The sequence below is a fragment of the Perca fluviatilis genome, chromosome 7 (assembly GCF_010015445.1).
Source record: "Perca fluviatilis chromosome 7, GENO_Pfluv_1.0, whole genome shotgun sequence".
In the NCBI taxonomy this organism is placed as follows: Eukaryota; Metazoa; Chordata; class Actinopteri; order Perciformes; family Percidae; genus Perca; species Perca fluviatilis.
In genome coordinates, this window is record NC_053118.1 from 37,835,115 (window position 1) to 37,848,456 (window position 13,342).

The following is a 13,342-nucleotide window of genomic DNA, read 5'->3' on the forward strand; positions in this document are numbered from 1 at the left end:
TGACACACACCATTATAAAACCTGGTCTGATCAGCCAGTATATAAGTCCCCCTTTGTTTCTCTTATGGGGAGGTCAGTTGTATTTCTGAGTTTGTTCAGAGCTTAAGTTCGGTCTGTTTGTTTGACCTCTTTAAGGGCCCAAACTTTATCTCTATTTTGTTGTAATGATTTTGTGGGTAAAATAGAAACCCTGTTTTTTGAAATCCTCTTGTGACTCCTCTTGTCTAACTGCTTGGTCCCTGACATATGCAGAGTGACACTGTCGAATCTTTTAAAAAAGCAGCTGAAGACTCTGTAATTCAATTTGCTTCTATTGTGACTTCTTGTGTTGTATTGCATTTTATTGTGAAGCACATTATGATTTTTATCTGTGAATGGTGCTATACAAATAAACTTTACTTACTTATTTACTTACCTTACCTGCTTTGCTCCCGTCATAACTACTACGGCCACTAGAGGACGCCGCCACTAGAAACCTAAATATTGGTCAGAATGATGCTGGAACAAACGACTCATGACAGCATTTTTTTCAGGGGAGGACAGTCTCTTCCATTGCATTTTAGGAACCGGTAATTATTGTACTGGTGCCATAGACTGTTAATATTAATGGACAACACATCCGGAAGTGCTGCAAATGCGGAAGTGCCTTAAACCTGCTTTCTATCTGAATTCCTGCAGGGGGAGACACCTTAAACCTGCATTATATCTAAATTCCTGCAGGGGGAGACCCCTTAAACCTGCTTTATATCTGAATTCCTGCAGGGGGAGACTCCTTAAACCTGCATTATATCTAAATTCCTGCAGGGGGAGACCCCTTAAACCTGCTTTATATCTGAATTCCTGCAGGGGGAGACTCCTTAAACCTGCATTATATCTAAAATCCTGCAGGGGGAGACTCCTTGAACCTGCATTATATCTGAATTCCTGCAGGGGGAGACTCCTTAAACCTGCTTTATATCTGAATTCCTGCAGGGGGAGACTCCTTAAACCTGCATTATATCTGAATTCCTGCAGGGGGAGACTCCTTAAACCTGCTTTATATCTGAATTCCTGCAGGGGGAGACTCCTTAAACCTGCATTATATCTGAATTCCAGCAGGGGGAGACTACTTAAACCTGCTTTATATCTGAATTCCTGCAGGGGGAGACTCCTTAAACCTGCATTATATCTGAATTCCTGCAGGGGGAGACTCCTTAAACCTGCATTATATCTGAATTCCAGCAGGGGGAGTCTCCTTAAACCTGCATTATATCTGAATTCCAGCAGGGGGAGACTCCTTAAACCTGCATTATATCTGAATTCCAGCAGGGGGAGACTCCTTAAACCTGCTTTATATCTGAATTCCTGCAGGGGGAGACCCATTAAACCTGCATTATATTTGAATTCCTGCACGGGGAGACTCCTTAAACCTGCATTATATCTGAAATCCAGCAGGGGGAGTCTCCTTAAACCTGCATAATATCTGAATTCCAGCAGGGGGAGACTCCTTAAACCTGCATTATATCTGAATTCCTGCAGGGGGAGACTCCTTAAACCTGCATTATATCTGAATTCCAGCAGGGGGAGTCTCCTTAAACCTGCATTATATCTGAATTCCAGCAGGGGGAGACTCCTTAAACCTGCATTATATCTGAATTCCAGCAGGGGGAGACTCCTTAAACCTGCTTTATATCTGAATTCCTGCAGGGGGAGACCCATTAAACCTGCATTATATTTGAATTCCTGCACGGGGAGACTCCTTAAACCTGCAATATATCTGAAATCCAGCAGGGGGAGTCTCCTTAAACCTGCATAATATCTGAATTCCAGCAGGGGGAGACTCCTTAAACCTGCCTTATATCTGAATTCCAGCAGGGGGAGACACCTTAAACCTGCATTATATCTGAATTCCTGCAGGGGGAGACTCCTTAAACCTGCTTTATATCTGAATTCCAGCAGGTGGAGACTCCTTAAACCTGCATTATATCTGAATTCCTGCAGGGGGAGACTCCTTAAACCTGCATAATATCTGAATTCCAGCAGGGGGAGACTCCTTAAACCTGCATTATATCTGAATTCCAGCAGGGGGAGACTCCTTAAACCTGCATTATATCTGAATTCCTGCAGGGGGAGACTCCTTAAACCTGCATTAAATCTGAATTCCAGCAGGGGGAGACTCCTTACACCTGCATTATATCTGAATTCCTGCAGGAGGAGACTCCTTAAACCTGCTTTATATCTGAATTCCTGCAGGGGGAGACTCCTTAAACCTGTATTATATCTGAATTCCTGCAGGGGAGACTCCTTAAACCTGCATTATATCTGAATTCCTGCAGGGGGAGACTCCTTAAACCTGCTTTCTATCTGAATTCCTGCAGGGGGCGACACGTTCGGTTGCAAAAGGAGGTCAGTTTCTGTAGAAGTCTATGAGAAAGTGACCCACTTCTCACATTTTCATAATGAGTTTATGGTCTCAACCGCTAGTTTTAAGTCTTCTGCAACACAGAAGGATGTTCATTTTTTTTAATTAATAAAGCAGGGTATGTAGGGATAAAGCAGGGTATTTTTTAGGGCGTGGCTATGATGTGATTGACAGTCAGCGGCCTGTCTGATATGTGATATAACTATGGAACAAAGATATATTTAAAACCTAGCGAAGCTAAATCTTACCTCAAATTATGACGGCTAGCTTTCAGCAGCAGTTGCATCCAGATTGCCGGTGAAAGTGTGTAACGTAGAGTGTAAGCAGCGTTGCCAACTCTCAGCTAATGTCACAGTCAGATAGCGCCCAGCAGTCTATGGCTCCTCCCTCACTCCTCCCTCTCTCCTCCCTCACTCATCCCCCTCTTGTCTAAAATCGTCACATCCGCAACCAGGATGGCTGCGCCCGTAACGGCAAACTCGACGACTCATAGCAGAGCTACACCAACCAATGGGTGACGTCACACATCCTCTGTCCATTAATATTTACAGTCTGTGATTGGTGCCTGATTCAACAAAACAAAATTACACTGGAAATTAGGGGCTTTTTATAAAGTTTTACCCAATATTGCACTATACCCTCCACATGGCTCCAAATAAATTACATTGAGGTGTAATGACATAACATAGAACGATAATGTTTCTACCTTTAAATATTAGATTATATTAGATTCAACCTTTTTGTCATTGTGCAGAGTACAAGTACAAAGACAACGAAATGAAGTTTGCGTCCAACCAGAAGTGCAAAAAGAGCAGAAAAGTGCAATGTGATATACAAAGTATAGACAGGACAAGAAATATAGTGCAGTGCTATAAGAGCCGAATAAATATGGCTATGTAATATGAACAATGTATGAACAACATGTACAGATATGTGCAATGTAGTAGCAGTAACATTATAATAGTAGTAAGAATAATATAGATATATGCATTGTATTAACAGAATATATTATAAGAAAAACTGAATAAATATGGATATTCAGTATGAATCATATAGACAGATATGTACAGTATGTACAGCTGTGTGCAGTGTGGTAACAGTACCATTATCTAGGTAAGTAGAGTTTTCCCTTTTGAAAAATACGTTTGTTTTGGGCTTCAGATTCAGATATTTCTTTTTCTTTCCCAGAATCCATAGGTACTCTAGCGGAAGACAGCACCGGTCTGAACTTTATCGTTGCTTTTCCGGAGAACATTGCCAACTATTATCCTGGAGATCCCCAAAACAAAGTCCGAATCACGGCCATGAATGACAACACTCAGGTAACCCTGCAATGGTTTAACAACGCTCCCGGCGGTCCAGACACACTGAACAAAGGACAGACTCGGGAGTACCCAGTTGATGTAAAGATGGAGCTTCGGAAGACAGGGTTCTCCAACAAAACTCTCAAAATTACCAGCACAAAAAACATCACCGTCCAGGCCATCAACTGTAAAAAAACCAGCACGCAGACAGCTCTGGTTATGCCAACGGACCAACTGGGCACGAAGTACTTCATTCCTCCGATCCCCAACATCCAAGGAACGACTGTCCCTTCGGACATCGTCACGACAGATGTAACGGAAAGAGCTCCGTTCAAACTCGTTATTGTCAATACGGACAAAGTAAACCATGTAACCGTCGGAAATAACCAAACCATTGCCCTTCACCCCTACGAGCTCAGTCAGGTCTGGGTACGAGACAACGCATCGCGAACTGTGCAAGCCGACAATGCGGTTGCAGTTCTCTTCGGTCACACTTGCGCCATGAAGGACAACTGTACCTGCGGGCAGCTGTACGCCACGCTGCCGCCCGCCAACAACGAGATGTTGAAGTTCTACATTCCTCCCATTCTGGCCCAGAACGCTTCAGATAAAGCATTCGTACTTCTGTCGGAGAGAGGATCCATCACCAGAGGTGGGTAGTAACCAGCGGTGTAGTCTACGATACGCAGGTATACGCAGTATACTCACTAAAGAAAGCTCCAGGACTTCCGTATACCCACTTAAAAATGTCCAATGACCACGCAACAACATACTTTCCATTATATTTTTGATATGTGGAATGTCATCTGTGTTCTTTTTCTTCGCATAGGCAATATAAAGGTATATTTCCACCGTAAATTGGTGCATTAAGTGTATCCAAATGCAGGAAATAAAGTTGTTTGACGCTCAAAGCTTCCCTGGGGGAGGACAGACCCCCTCACTATGATATGCCCCCCATTCCCCAAAGGCAGATTCTGGCCCATATATATAGGCCATATTCATATACAGTATATATAGTACAGCATACATACTACAATACATGAGACTACACCACTGGTAGAGTTACATTTACTCCGTTACATTTACTTGAGTAAGTTTTTGAAAGAATTATACTTTTAAATCACTATACTTTTTACTTTTACTTGAGTAGATTTGTGAAGAAGAAACTGTACTCTTACTCTGCTACATTAGGCCACAATGAGCTCGTTACTTATTTTTTTTTTACCTACGCGTCACAGGTTTGGAAATTTGTGTTACTTGTGCTTATTTATTTTTTATTTATTATTATTTCATTCATTTTAATTTTTTTAAGTACTTGAATTTACCTGGATTATTTAAAGTTAAGCTATTTTGTAATTAATTAATTATAAATTTTAATTAATTGTATTAATTTGGATTAACTATAATTTGCCTAAAGATGATTATTTTGTATTTTTGTCCGTCTGATTGAATGCTTGTGTTAAAAAAATAAATCAGACGTTACTCAACAGTTACTCAGTACTTGAGTAGTTTTCAAGTACTTTTTTACTCTTACTCAAGTAATTATTTGGATGACTACTTTTTACTTTTACTTGAGTCATATTATTCTGAAGTAACAGCACTTTTACTTGAGTACAATTTTTGGCTAGCCTGACAAGCCAGCCCCACATCCAGATGTTGAGGTCTGGGAACTCCCCATTGGTCAGGGCTCAATCCGAGGGGCGGGATCAACGGTTGTCTTTCAAATTCCCCTCTGCACGTAATAGGATAGTGCTACAACCAATCAGAGCAACGAAGAAGGTAGCGGAGCTAGTTGATAGATTAAACTTTAAACTCCGAACACATCTTCCCTTTTTTAAGAATGACTCCAGTGCCTTTCTTTGTTCTTGTCTCAAAGAAAAGCTGAACTCCAAGTCTTCCAGAAGACCTCTGTTCACCACCAGCAGCAGCTGCAGCCATAAGCCCCGCCCACAGACTCTATACACGATGTGATTGGCCTGACCAGATTTAGTTTTTTCCAGCTCGCAAGTCAACGGAGAGTGCCTAGACTTTTACTAGACTAGATTTTTACCTTTATGTATATATGTATGGCTATTTAAGACCATTCTTGCAAGGCAGGGCCCCCTTATATTAAATAAGTATCTATGTTTTATTAATGTCTCTATGTTTTTAGCTTTTGTTTTTAGGTTGTTGTGTGGTGGTTGTTGGAGCTTTTATTGCAAGACAAATTTCCGTGTACACGGACAATAAAGTGCTATCTATCTATCTATCTATCTATCTATCTATCTATCTATCTATCTATCTATCTATCTATCTATCTAGACTGACCCTGGCTGCAAAATAAATTTGCTGCCACTAGGGTGCGTCTAGATTTCTAGGCTAATTTTTGGCTACTCTACCCACCTCTGTCCACCACAGTACTGGCCTTCAACAAGGACTTGCAGCTGGTCGAGGCGGCCGGCACGGCCATCTTTTACCGTCCAGGCTTACTCCTCACTCTGATCCCAGAGACGGACTTCGGTAGCTGTTATGTCGTCAACACCGTACCTGATATGCAGACCTTCGCCCTGATCGTGGTCAACAAGAGTCTCACCGATGGGGTTCATAACGGGACGCTTCCTTTGCAGAATCCACGTTGGCAGGAGCTGAAAGGGACAGAGTACGTCTCGACACTTGTTGCTGTGGGGAATCAGAGCGTAATCTGGCACGCTTCCTCTAAAATGGCTGTCTACTTTTTGGGAAAGAAGGACAATGCTTGGTTTGGGAACCCAGCGCCCGTCATCAGTAAAACCCCAGGTATGGAGCTGCACCGCGAAAATGAGCCACACAGTTAATATATCTTAAAGCGGCCATGTTATGCTCATTTTCAGGTACATAATTGTATTTTAAGGTTGTACCAGAATAGGTTTACATGGTTTAATTATCAAAAAACACCATATTTTGGTTGTACTGCACATTGCTGCAGCTCCTCTTTTCACCCTGTGTTCAAGTCTCTGTTTTAGCTACAGAGTGAGACCTCTCACTGCTGTAACATCTTTGTTGTCAGTCGCACATGTTCAGTAGCTAGGTAAGGACTACATGCTCAGTAGCTAGGTAAGACTACATGCTCAGTAGCTAGGTAAGGACTACATGTTCAGTAGCTAGGTAAAGACTACATGCTCAGTAGCTAGGTAAGGACTACATGCTCGGTAGCTAGATAAGGACTACATGCTCAGTAGCTAGGTAAGGACTACATGCTCAGTAGCTAGGTAAGGACTACATTAGCTAGCTAGCTGTTTCTCCAACTTCAGTCACTACAAGGCAGTCTTAGCCGGGAGACTTCTTCTAAACGAGGGCGTACTTCCAACTTTGCGTGGAATACCTGCAGAACAGGGACCAGGAAGTAGTTCTATACAATTAATTTAGTTGATTAGGGTGAATTTGTGTGTGTTGTAGCAGTGTTCTGCTAGCATGCTAGCTCTAGCATGCTAACGGTTAGCCCCCTAGGCCCCTGGTTTCGGATAGTGATGTAGAAAGCCGTACAGATGTTGACCAGCTCACCCAGAGACTGAAGGCAGGACACATTCAGAAACCGTATCTCACTCAGAACACCATGGATGGATTTATTACAAAATCTGTATGTGTTGTGGCATCACAAGGGGACGTGTGGTAGAGGGACGCTATTGTCCTCTACAGGAGTGGCCACCCAGTGGCAAAATGGCCGCCACCCACACTACAAGTCCCAGAATGCACTGCACAGGGAGGTGCAAAGGCCCAGCCTGTTGATTACTGCAGGTGCCCATGCACTGAAAAAGACAAAGAGAGCAGAGGCAGAGAGGAGAGGAGCAGAGTTCTAGGGGAAAGAACCTAAGCTACTGGGACGCCGCTAAACCTAGTAGGATTACTCCCAGTACGATTTTGTGTTTGACTTACTATTTTTTGTTGGACAATTTTCTGAAAAGACTGCTGACAATAAAACCTCTGTTTGTCTGCAACCACTTTGTTGCTTGTCTCTGCCCTACACCCTACCTGCCACAAAGAAACACCTCTCATGGCATCACAGTGTGTGGAAGCACCAGAGACACAAAATAACACCCCAAATCCCAGAAAAAGTGTTTCTTTTTCATAATATGGGCACTTTAATTATATATATATATATTCACAAGCTTCAAAATACTTAGTTTACACCCAGTGGTGTCTGGGTTAGCTCAGTTGGTAGAGCAGGCGCACATATATAGATATATATATATATAGTTTACTCCTTGACGCAGTGGGTGTGGGTTCATTCCTCCCTCTCTCTCTCCCCTTTCATGTCTTCATCTGTCCTGTGGAAATAAAGTGCAGCATCTGGGTACTTCTAGTGCAGCATCTGGGTACTTCTAGTGCTGCATCTGGGTACTTCTAGTGCTGCATCTGGGTACTTCTAGTGCTGCATCTGGGTACTTCTAGTGCTGCATCTGGGTACTTCTAGTGCTGCATCTGGGTACTTCTAGGGCACTTCTAGTGCTGCATCTGGGTACTTCTAGTGCTGTATCTGGGTACTTCTAGTGCAGCATCTGGGTACTTCTAGTGCTGCATCTGGGTACTTCTAGTGCTGCATCTGGGTACTTCTAGTGCAGCATCTGGGTACTTCTAGTGCTGCATCTGGGTACTTCTAGTGCAGCAACTGGGTACTTCTAGTGCAGCATCTGGGTACTTCTAGTGCTGCATCTGGGTACTTCTAGTGCTGCATCTGGGTACTTCTAGTGCTGCATCTGGGTACTTCTATAGCAGCATCTGGGTACTTCTAGTGCAGCATCTGGGTACTTCTAGTGCTGCATCTGGGTACTTCTAGTGCAGCATCTGGGTACTTCTAGTGCAGCATCTGGGTACTTCTAGTGCTGCATCTGGGTACTTCTAGTGCTGCATCTGGGTACTTCTAGTGCTGCATCTGGGTACTTCTAGTGCAGCATCTGGGTACTTCTAGTGCTGCATTTGGACATACTTTGTCACTGTGAAGGCGCTGTGCATTCAAAATAGCAATTCTAAGTACAGAAGTGCATGGTTTAAAACACAGAATTAGTGAAATGCAAAACCAGGCAGAACAATAGATAAATCAGAGAGAACAACTGAATGGTTTCTGATCATGAAAAAAAAGGAAAGTTCTCCGCGCTTCTGCAGACCACAACAATTCGGTGCACCAAGGCACCGAATTTTTCTGAAAAGACTGCTGACAATAAAACCTCTGTTTGTCTGCAACCACTTTGTTGCTTGTCTCTGCCCTACACCCCACCTGCCACAAAGAAACACCTCTCATGGCATCACAGTGTGTGGAAGCACCAGAGACACAAAATAACACCCCAAATCCCAGAAAAAGTGTTTCTTTTTCATAATATGGGCACTTTAATTATATATATATATATTCACAAGCTTCAAAATACTTAGTTTACACCCAGTGGTGGCTGGGTTAGCTCAGTTGGTAGAGCAGGCGCACATATATAGATATATATATATATAGTTTACTCCTTGACGCAGTGGGTGTGGGTTCATTCCTCCCTCTCTCTCTCCCCTTTCATGTCTTCATCTGTCCTGTGGAAATAAAGTGCAGCATCTGGGTACTTCTAGTGCAGCATCTGGGTACTTCTAGTGCTGCATCTGGGTACTTCTAGTGCTGCATCTGGGTACTTCTAGTGCTGCATCTGGGTACTTCTAGTGCTGCATCTGGGTACTTCTAGTGCTGCATCTGGGTACTTCGAGGGCACTTCTAGTGCTGCATCTGGGTACTTCTAGTGCTGTATCTGGGTACTTCTAGTGCAGCATCTGGGTACTTCTAGTGCAGCATCTGGGTACTTCTAGTGCAGCATCTGGGTACTTCTAGTGCTGCATCTGGGTACTTCTAGTGCTGCATCTGGGTACTTCTAGTGCTGCATCTGGGTACTTCTAGTGCAGCATCTGGGTACTTCTAGTGCTGCATTTGGACATACTTTGTCACTGTGAAGGCGCTGTGCATTCAAAATAGCAATTCTAAGTACAGAAGTGCATGGTTTAAAACACAGAATTAGTGAAATGCAAAACCAGGCAGAACAATAGATAAATCAGAGAGAACAACTGAATGGTTTCTGATCATGAAAAAAAAGGAAAGTTCTCCGCGCTTCTGCAGACCACAACAATTCGGTGCACCAAGGCAGGACACAACAGTGTAAAATAGTAAAAAATTGCCAATGCAACACAGATGTCTTCGTACTTGATGGTTTTATTTCTTAAGGTGCATAACAGTGACTAATGTTTCGATGTAAGGTTACATCTTCATCAGAGTCCTTGACATCTTCATCAGAGTCCTTGGACTCCAAGGACTCTGATGAAGATGTAACCATCAAGTACAAAGACATCTGTGTTGCACCGGCAGTTTTTTTTGCTATTTTATATTGTTTCTGATCATACTTGCCTACTAATTTCAGTTTGTCTTTGAAATCCCCGACAGATTTCAGGGGTTGCGTCTTGGCTCCAGAGGTCGTGAAAATCGCCGACGTGGCGGTCGGCTGGCGAGAATCCCTGAAGTACTGCAACGACAAGGGCCTGAACCTGATCAGCTTCCCCAAGGCCCAACTCCAGAGTCACATCTACGGAAAAATCCTCCAGCTCAATAATCACACGGTGCAGGAAGTGTGGATCGGCATGCGCCGGAGCTCCCGGACTGGCGAGTGGTACTGGCTGAATCAGGAACCGGTCAGCGCCACCAACTGGGATGAGGGGGAGCCCGGCACGATATTTGATGGCATGTGTGTTCTCATGAGTCTGGAAACGGGCAAGGACTTTGTCTGGAGTGGCAAGGACTGCTGTATGGCAGCTTATTCCATCTGCTACAAAGAACCCGTCTTGTTTTGGGGTTGAGACCGAGACAAGAGCGAGACTTTGAGGGTTTGAGACCAAGACAAGACCGAGACTTTGAGGGTTTGAGACCAAGACAAGACCGAGACTTTGAGGGTTTGAGACCAAGACAAGACCAAGACTTTGAGGGTTTGAGACCAAGACTTTGAGGGTTTGAGACCGAGACAAGACCGAGACTTTGAGGGTTTGAGACCAAGACAAGAGCGAGACTTTGAGGGGTTGAGATCGAGACAAGAGCGAGACTTTGAGGGTTTGAGATCGAGACAAGACCAAGACTTTGAGGGGCTGAGACCGAGACTTTGAGGGTTTGAGATCGAGACTTTGAGGGGTTGAGACCAAGACAAGACCGAGACTTTGAGGGTTTGAGACCAAGACTTTGAGGGTTTGAGACCGAGACTTTGAGGGGTTGAGACTGAGACAAGACCAAGACTTTGAGGGTTTGAGACCAAGACTTTGAGGGTTTGAGACCAAGACTTTGAGGGTTTGAGACCGAGACAAGACCGAGGGTTTGAGACCGAGACAAGACCGAGACTTTTAGGGGTTTAGACCAAGACAAGACCAAGACTTTGAGGGTTTGAGACCGAGACTTTGAGGGTTTGAGATCGAGACTTTGAGGGGTTGAGACTGAGACAAGACCGAGACTTTGAGGGTTTGATACCAATACAAGACCAAGACTTTGAGGGTTTGAGACCGAGACAAGACCGAGACTTTGAGGGTTTGAGACCAAGACAAGACCGAGACTTTGAGGGTTGAGACCGAGACCTTGAGGGTTGAGACCAAGACTTTGAGGGTTGAGACTGAGACTTTGAGGGTTGAGACCAAGACTTTGAGGGGTTGAGACCAAGACTTTGAGGGGTTGAGACCAAGACCTTGAGGGTTGAGACCAAGACTTTGAGGGTTGAGACCAATACTTTGAGGGTTGAGACCAAGACTTTGAGTGGTTGAGACCTAGACTTTGAGTGGTTGAGACCAAGACTTTGAGGGTTGAGACCAAGACTTTGAGGGGCTGAGACCAAGACTTTGAGGGGCTGAGACCAAGACTTTGAGGGGTTGAGACCAAACAGGACCAAGACTTTGAGGGGTTGAGACCAAGACTTTGAGGGGTTGAGACCAAGACCTTGAGGGGTTGAGACCAAGACTTTGATGGTTGAGACCAAGACTTTGAGTGGTTGAGACCAAGACTTTGAGGGTTGAGACCAAGACCTTGAGTGGTTGAGACCAAGACTTTGAGGGTTGAGACCGAGACCTTGAGGGTTGAGACCAAGACTTTGAGTGGTTGAGACCAAGACTTTGAGGGTTGAGACCAAGACTTTGAGTGGTTGAGACCGAGACAAGACCGAGACTTTGAGTGGTTGAGACCAAGACAAGACCAAGACTTTGAGATTTCGAGGAGGAAGAGGAAAACATAGCTACAGCTAGCTGTGGCTATCTCACCAACTAGCTTATATTTAAAGGCACAGTTGTTGTGTTTGCTTTCGTAGCCTTATTATACTTTATAGTTACACATTTACATGTCGTGATAATAGTATACATGACACAAAATAAATGTCAACGTTCTGGTTTGTCAGATTGTCTAAATATATACTGTACGTACACTGTTTTTTGACTTTGTTTTGGTTGATGTAGTAGATAATTAGGACTTGATTGGTTGAGTCTGTGATCTGATTGGTTAAAGCAGATAATCTCCATAACGTTTGGGTCTCAATAAACTCATTTTAAACTCTGTTACCCTGTCGTCCTTCTTTGTGTGACATTAACTAGCTGTTAGTGTTCCTCTGTTCCAGTATTGCGTTTTCACACATACCTCATTTGGTCCGGACTTTCGGACTTTTCAGTTTGGTCCAAACCAAAATTGCAGGTCCATGGTCCGGTCCGTTTATAGTGTGAAAACATTTTTTGGATGGTTCTGACTTTCGGACCAAATACAAGAAGCTCTGGCAGGCTCTCCTTGTGTTACAATACCAGGATAGCTCCTTTTAAAGGAACACGCTGACTTATTGGGACTTTAGCTTATTCACCGTAACCCCCAGAGTTAGACTAGTCCATACATACCTTCTCATCTCTGTGCGTGCTGTAAAGCTGTCTGACGGCTACAGCATTAGCTTAGCTTAGCACAGATCCTGCAGGTGAATGGTTCCAACTAGCCTACTGCTCCGAATAAGTGACAAAAGTGACAAAATAACACCAACATGTTCCTATTTATATTTGTGATTTCAGATTAGGAAAACCGTAACATGAGACACAGCCATCTTCTAACCGAAACAAACCGGGAACTATATTCTCAGACAGGCTTGCTGCGAGCATATCACTACCCGAAAGTACTATATCTTCCGCCCTGAGAATATAGTTCCCGGTTTGTTTACTGTTAGAAGACGGCTGTGTCTCATGTTACGTTGTTTTTTGTACACGCTGTGACTCTACAAATCACAACATGTAAATAGGAACATGTTGGCGTTATTTGGTCACTTATTGGGAGCAGTAGGATTACTGGAACCAGTCACATGCAGGATCTGTGCTAAGCTAAGCTACCGTTGGAGCCGTCAGACAGCGTTACAGCACGCACGGAGATGAGAAGGGTATGTATGGACTTGTCTAACTCTGGGGGTTACGGTGAATAAGCTAAATTCCCAATAAGTCGGCGTGTTCCTTTAAGGAATATCTTGGTCACAGAGAGAGGATACGAGAGTATCACTCATGTGATGACGGCAGGATGTAGTTTTGTCACTGATCTTTAGTGCGCTTGCATAACTACAGTGTGAAACCAAAACTTACCGGATCAAATGTAGACAATGTAACAAATAAATTAACCTTT

The 13,342-nt window shown here is 43.7% G+C and overlaps 1 protein-coding gene across 2 annotated transcripts in view; it reads left to right on the forward strand.

Moving 5' to 3' along the window:
* The window catches only part of LOC120561705 (IgGFc-binding protein), an 18,826-nt gene extending 8,226 nt beyond the window's left edge, over positions 1 to 10,600 (forward strand). For both annotated transcript variants that reach the window (XM_039804901.1, XM_039804902.1), the window contains 3 exons: positions 3,590 to 4,357; positions 6,103 to 6,480; positions 10,124 to 10,600. In XM_039804901.1, coding sequence (XP_039660835.1) covers positions 3,590 to 4,357; positions 6,103 to 6,480; positions 10,124 to 10,533 — 1,556 coding nt within the window. In that variant the 3' untranslated portion in view covers positions 10,534 to 10,600. The remainder of the gene's footprint in view (positions 1 to 3,589; positions 4,358 to 6,102; positions 6,481 to 10,123) is intronic.
* Positions 10,601 to 13,342: the final 2,742 nt, after the last annotated feature.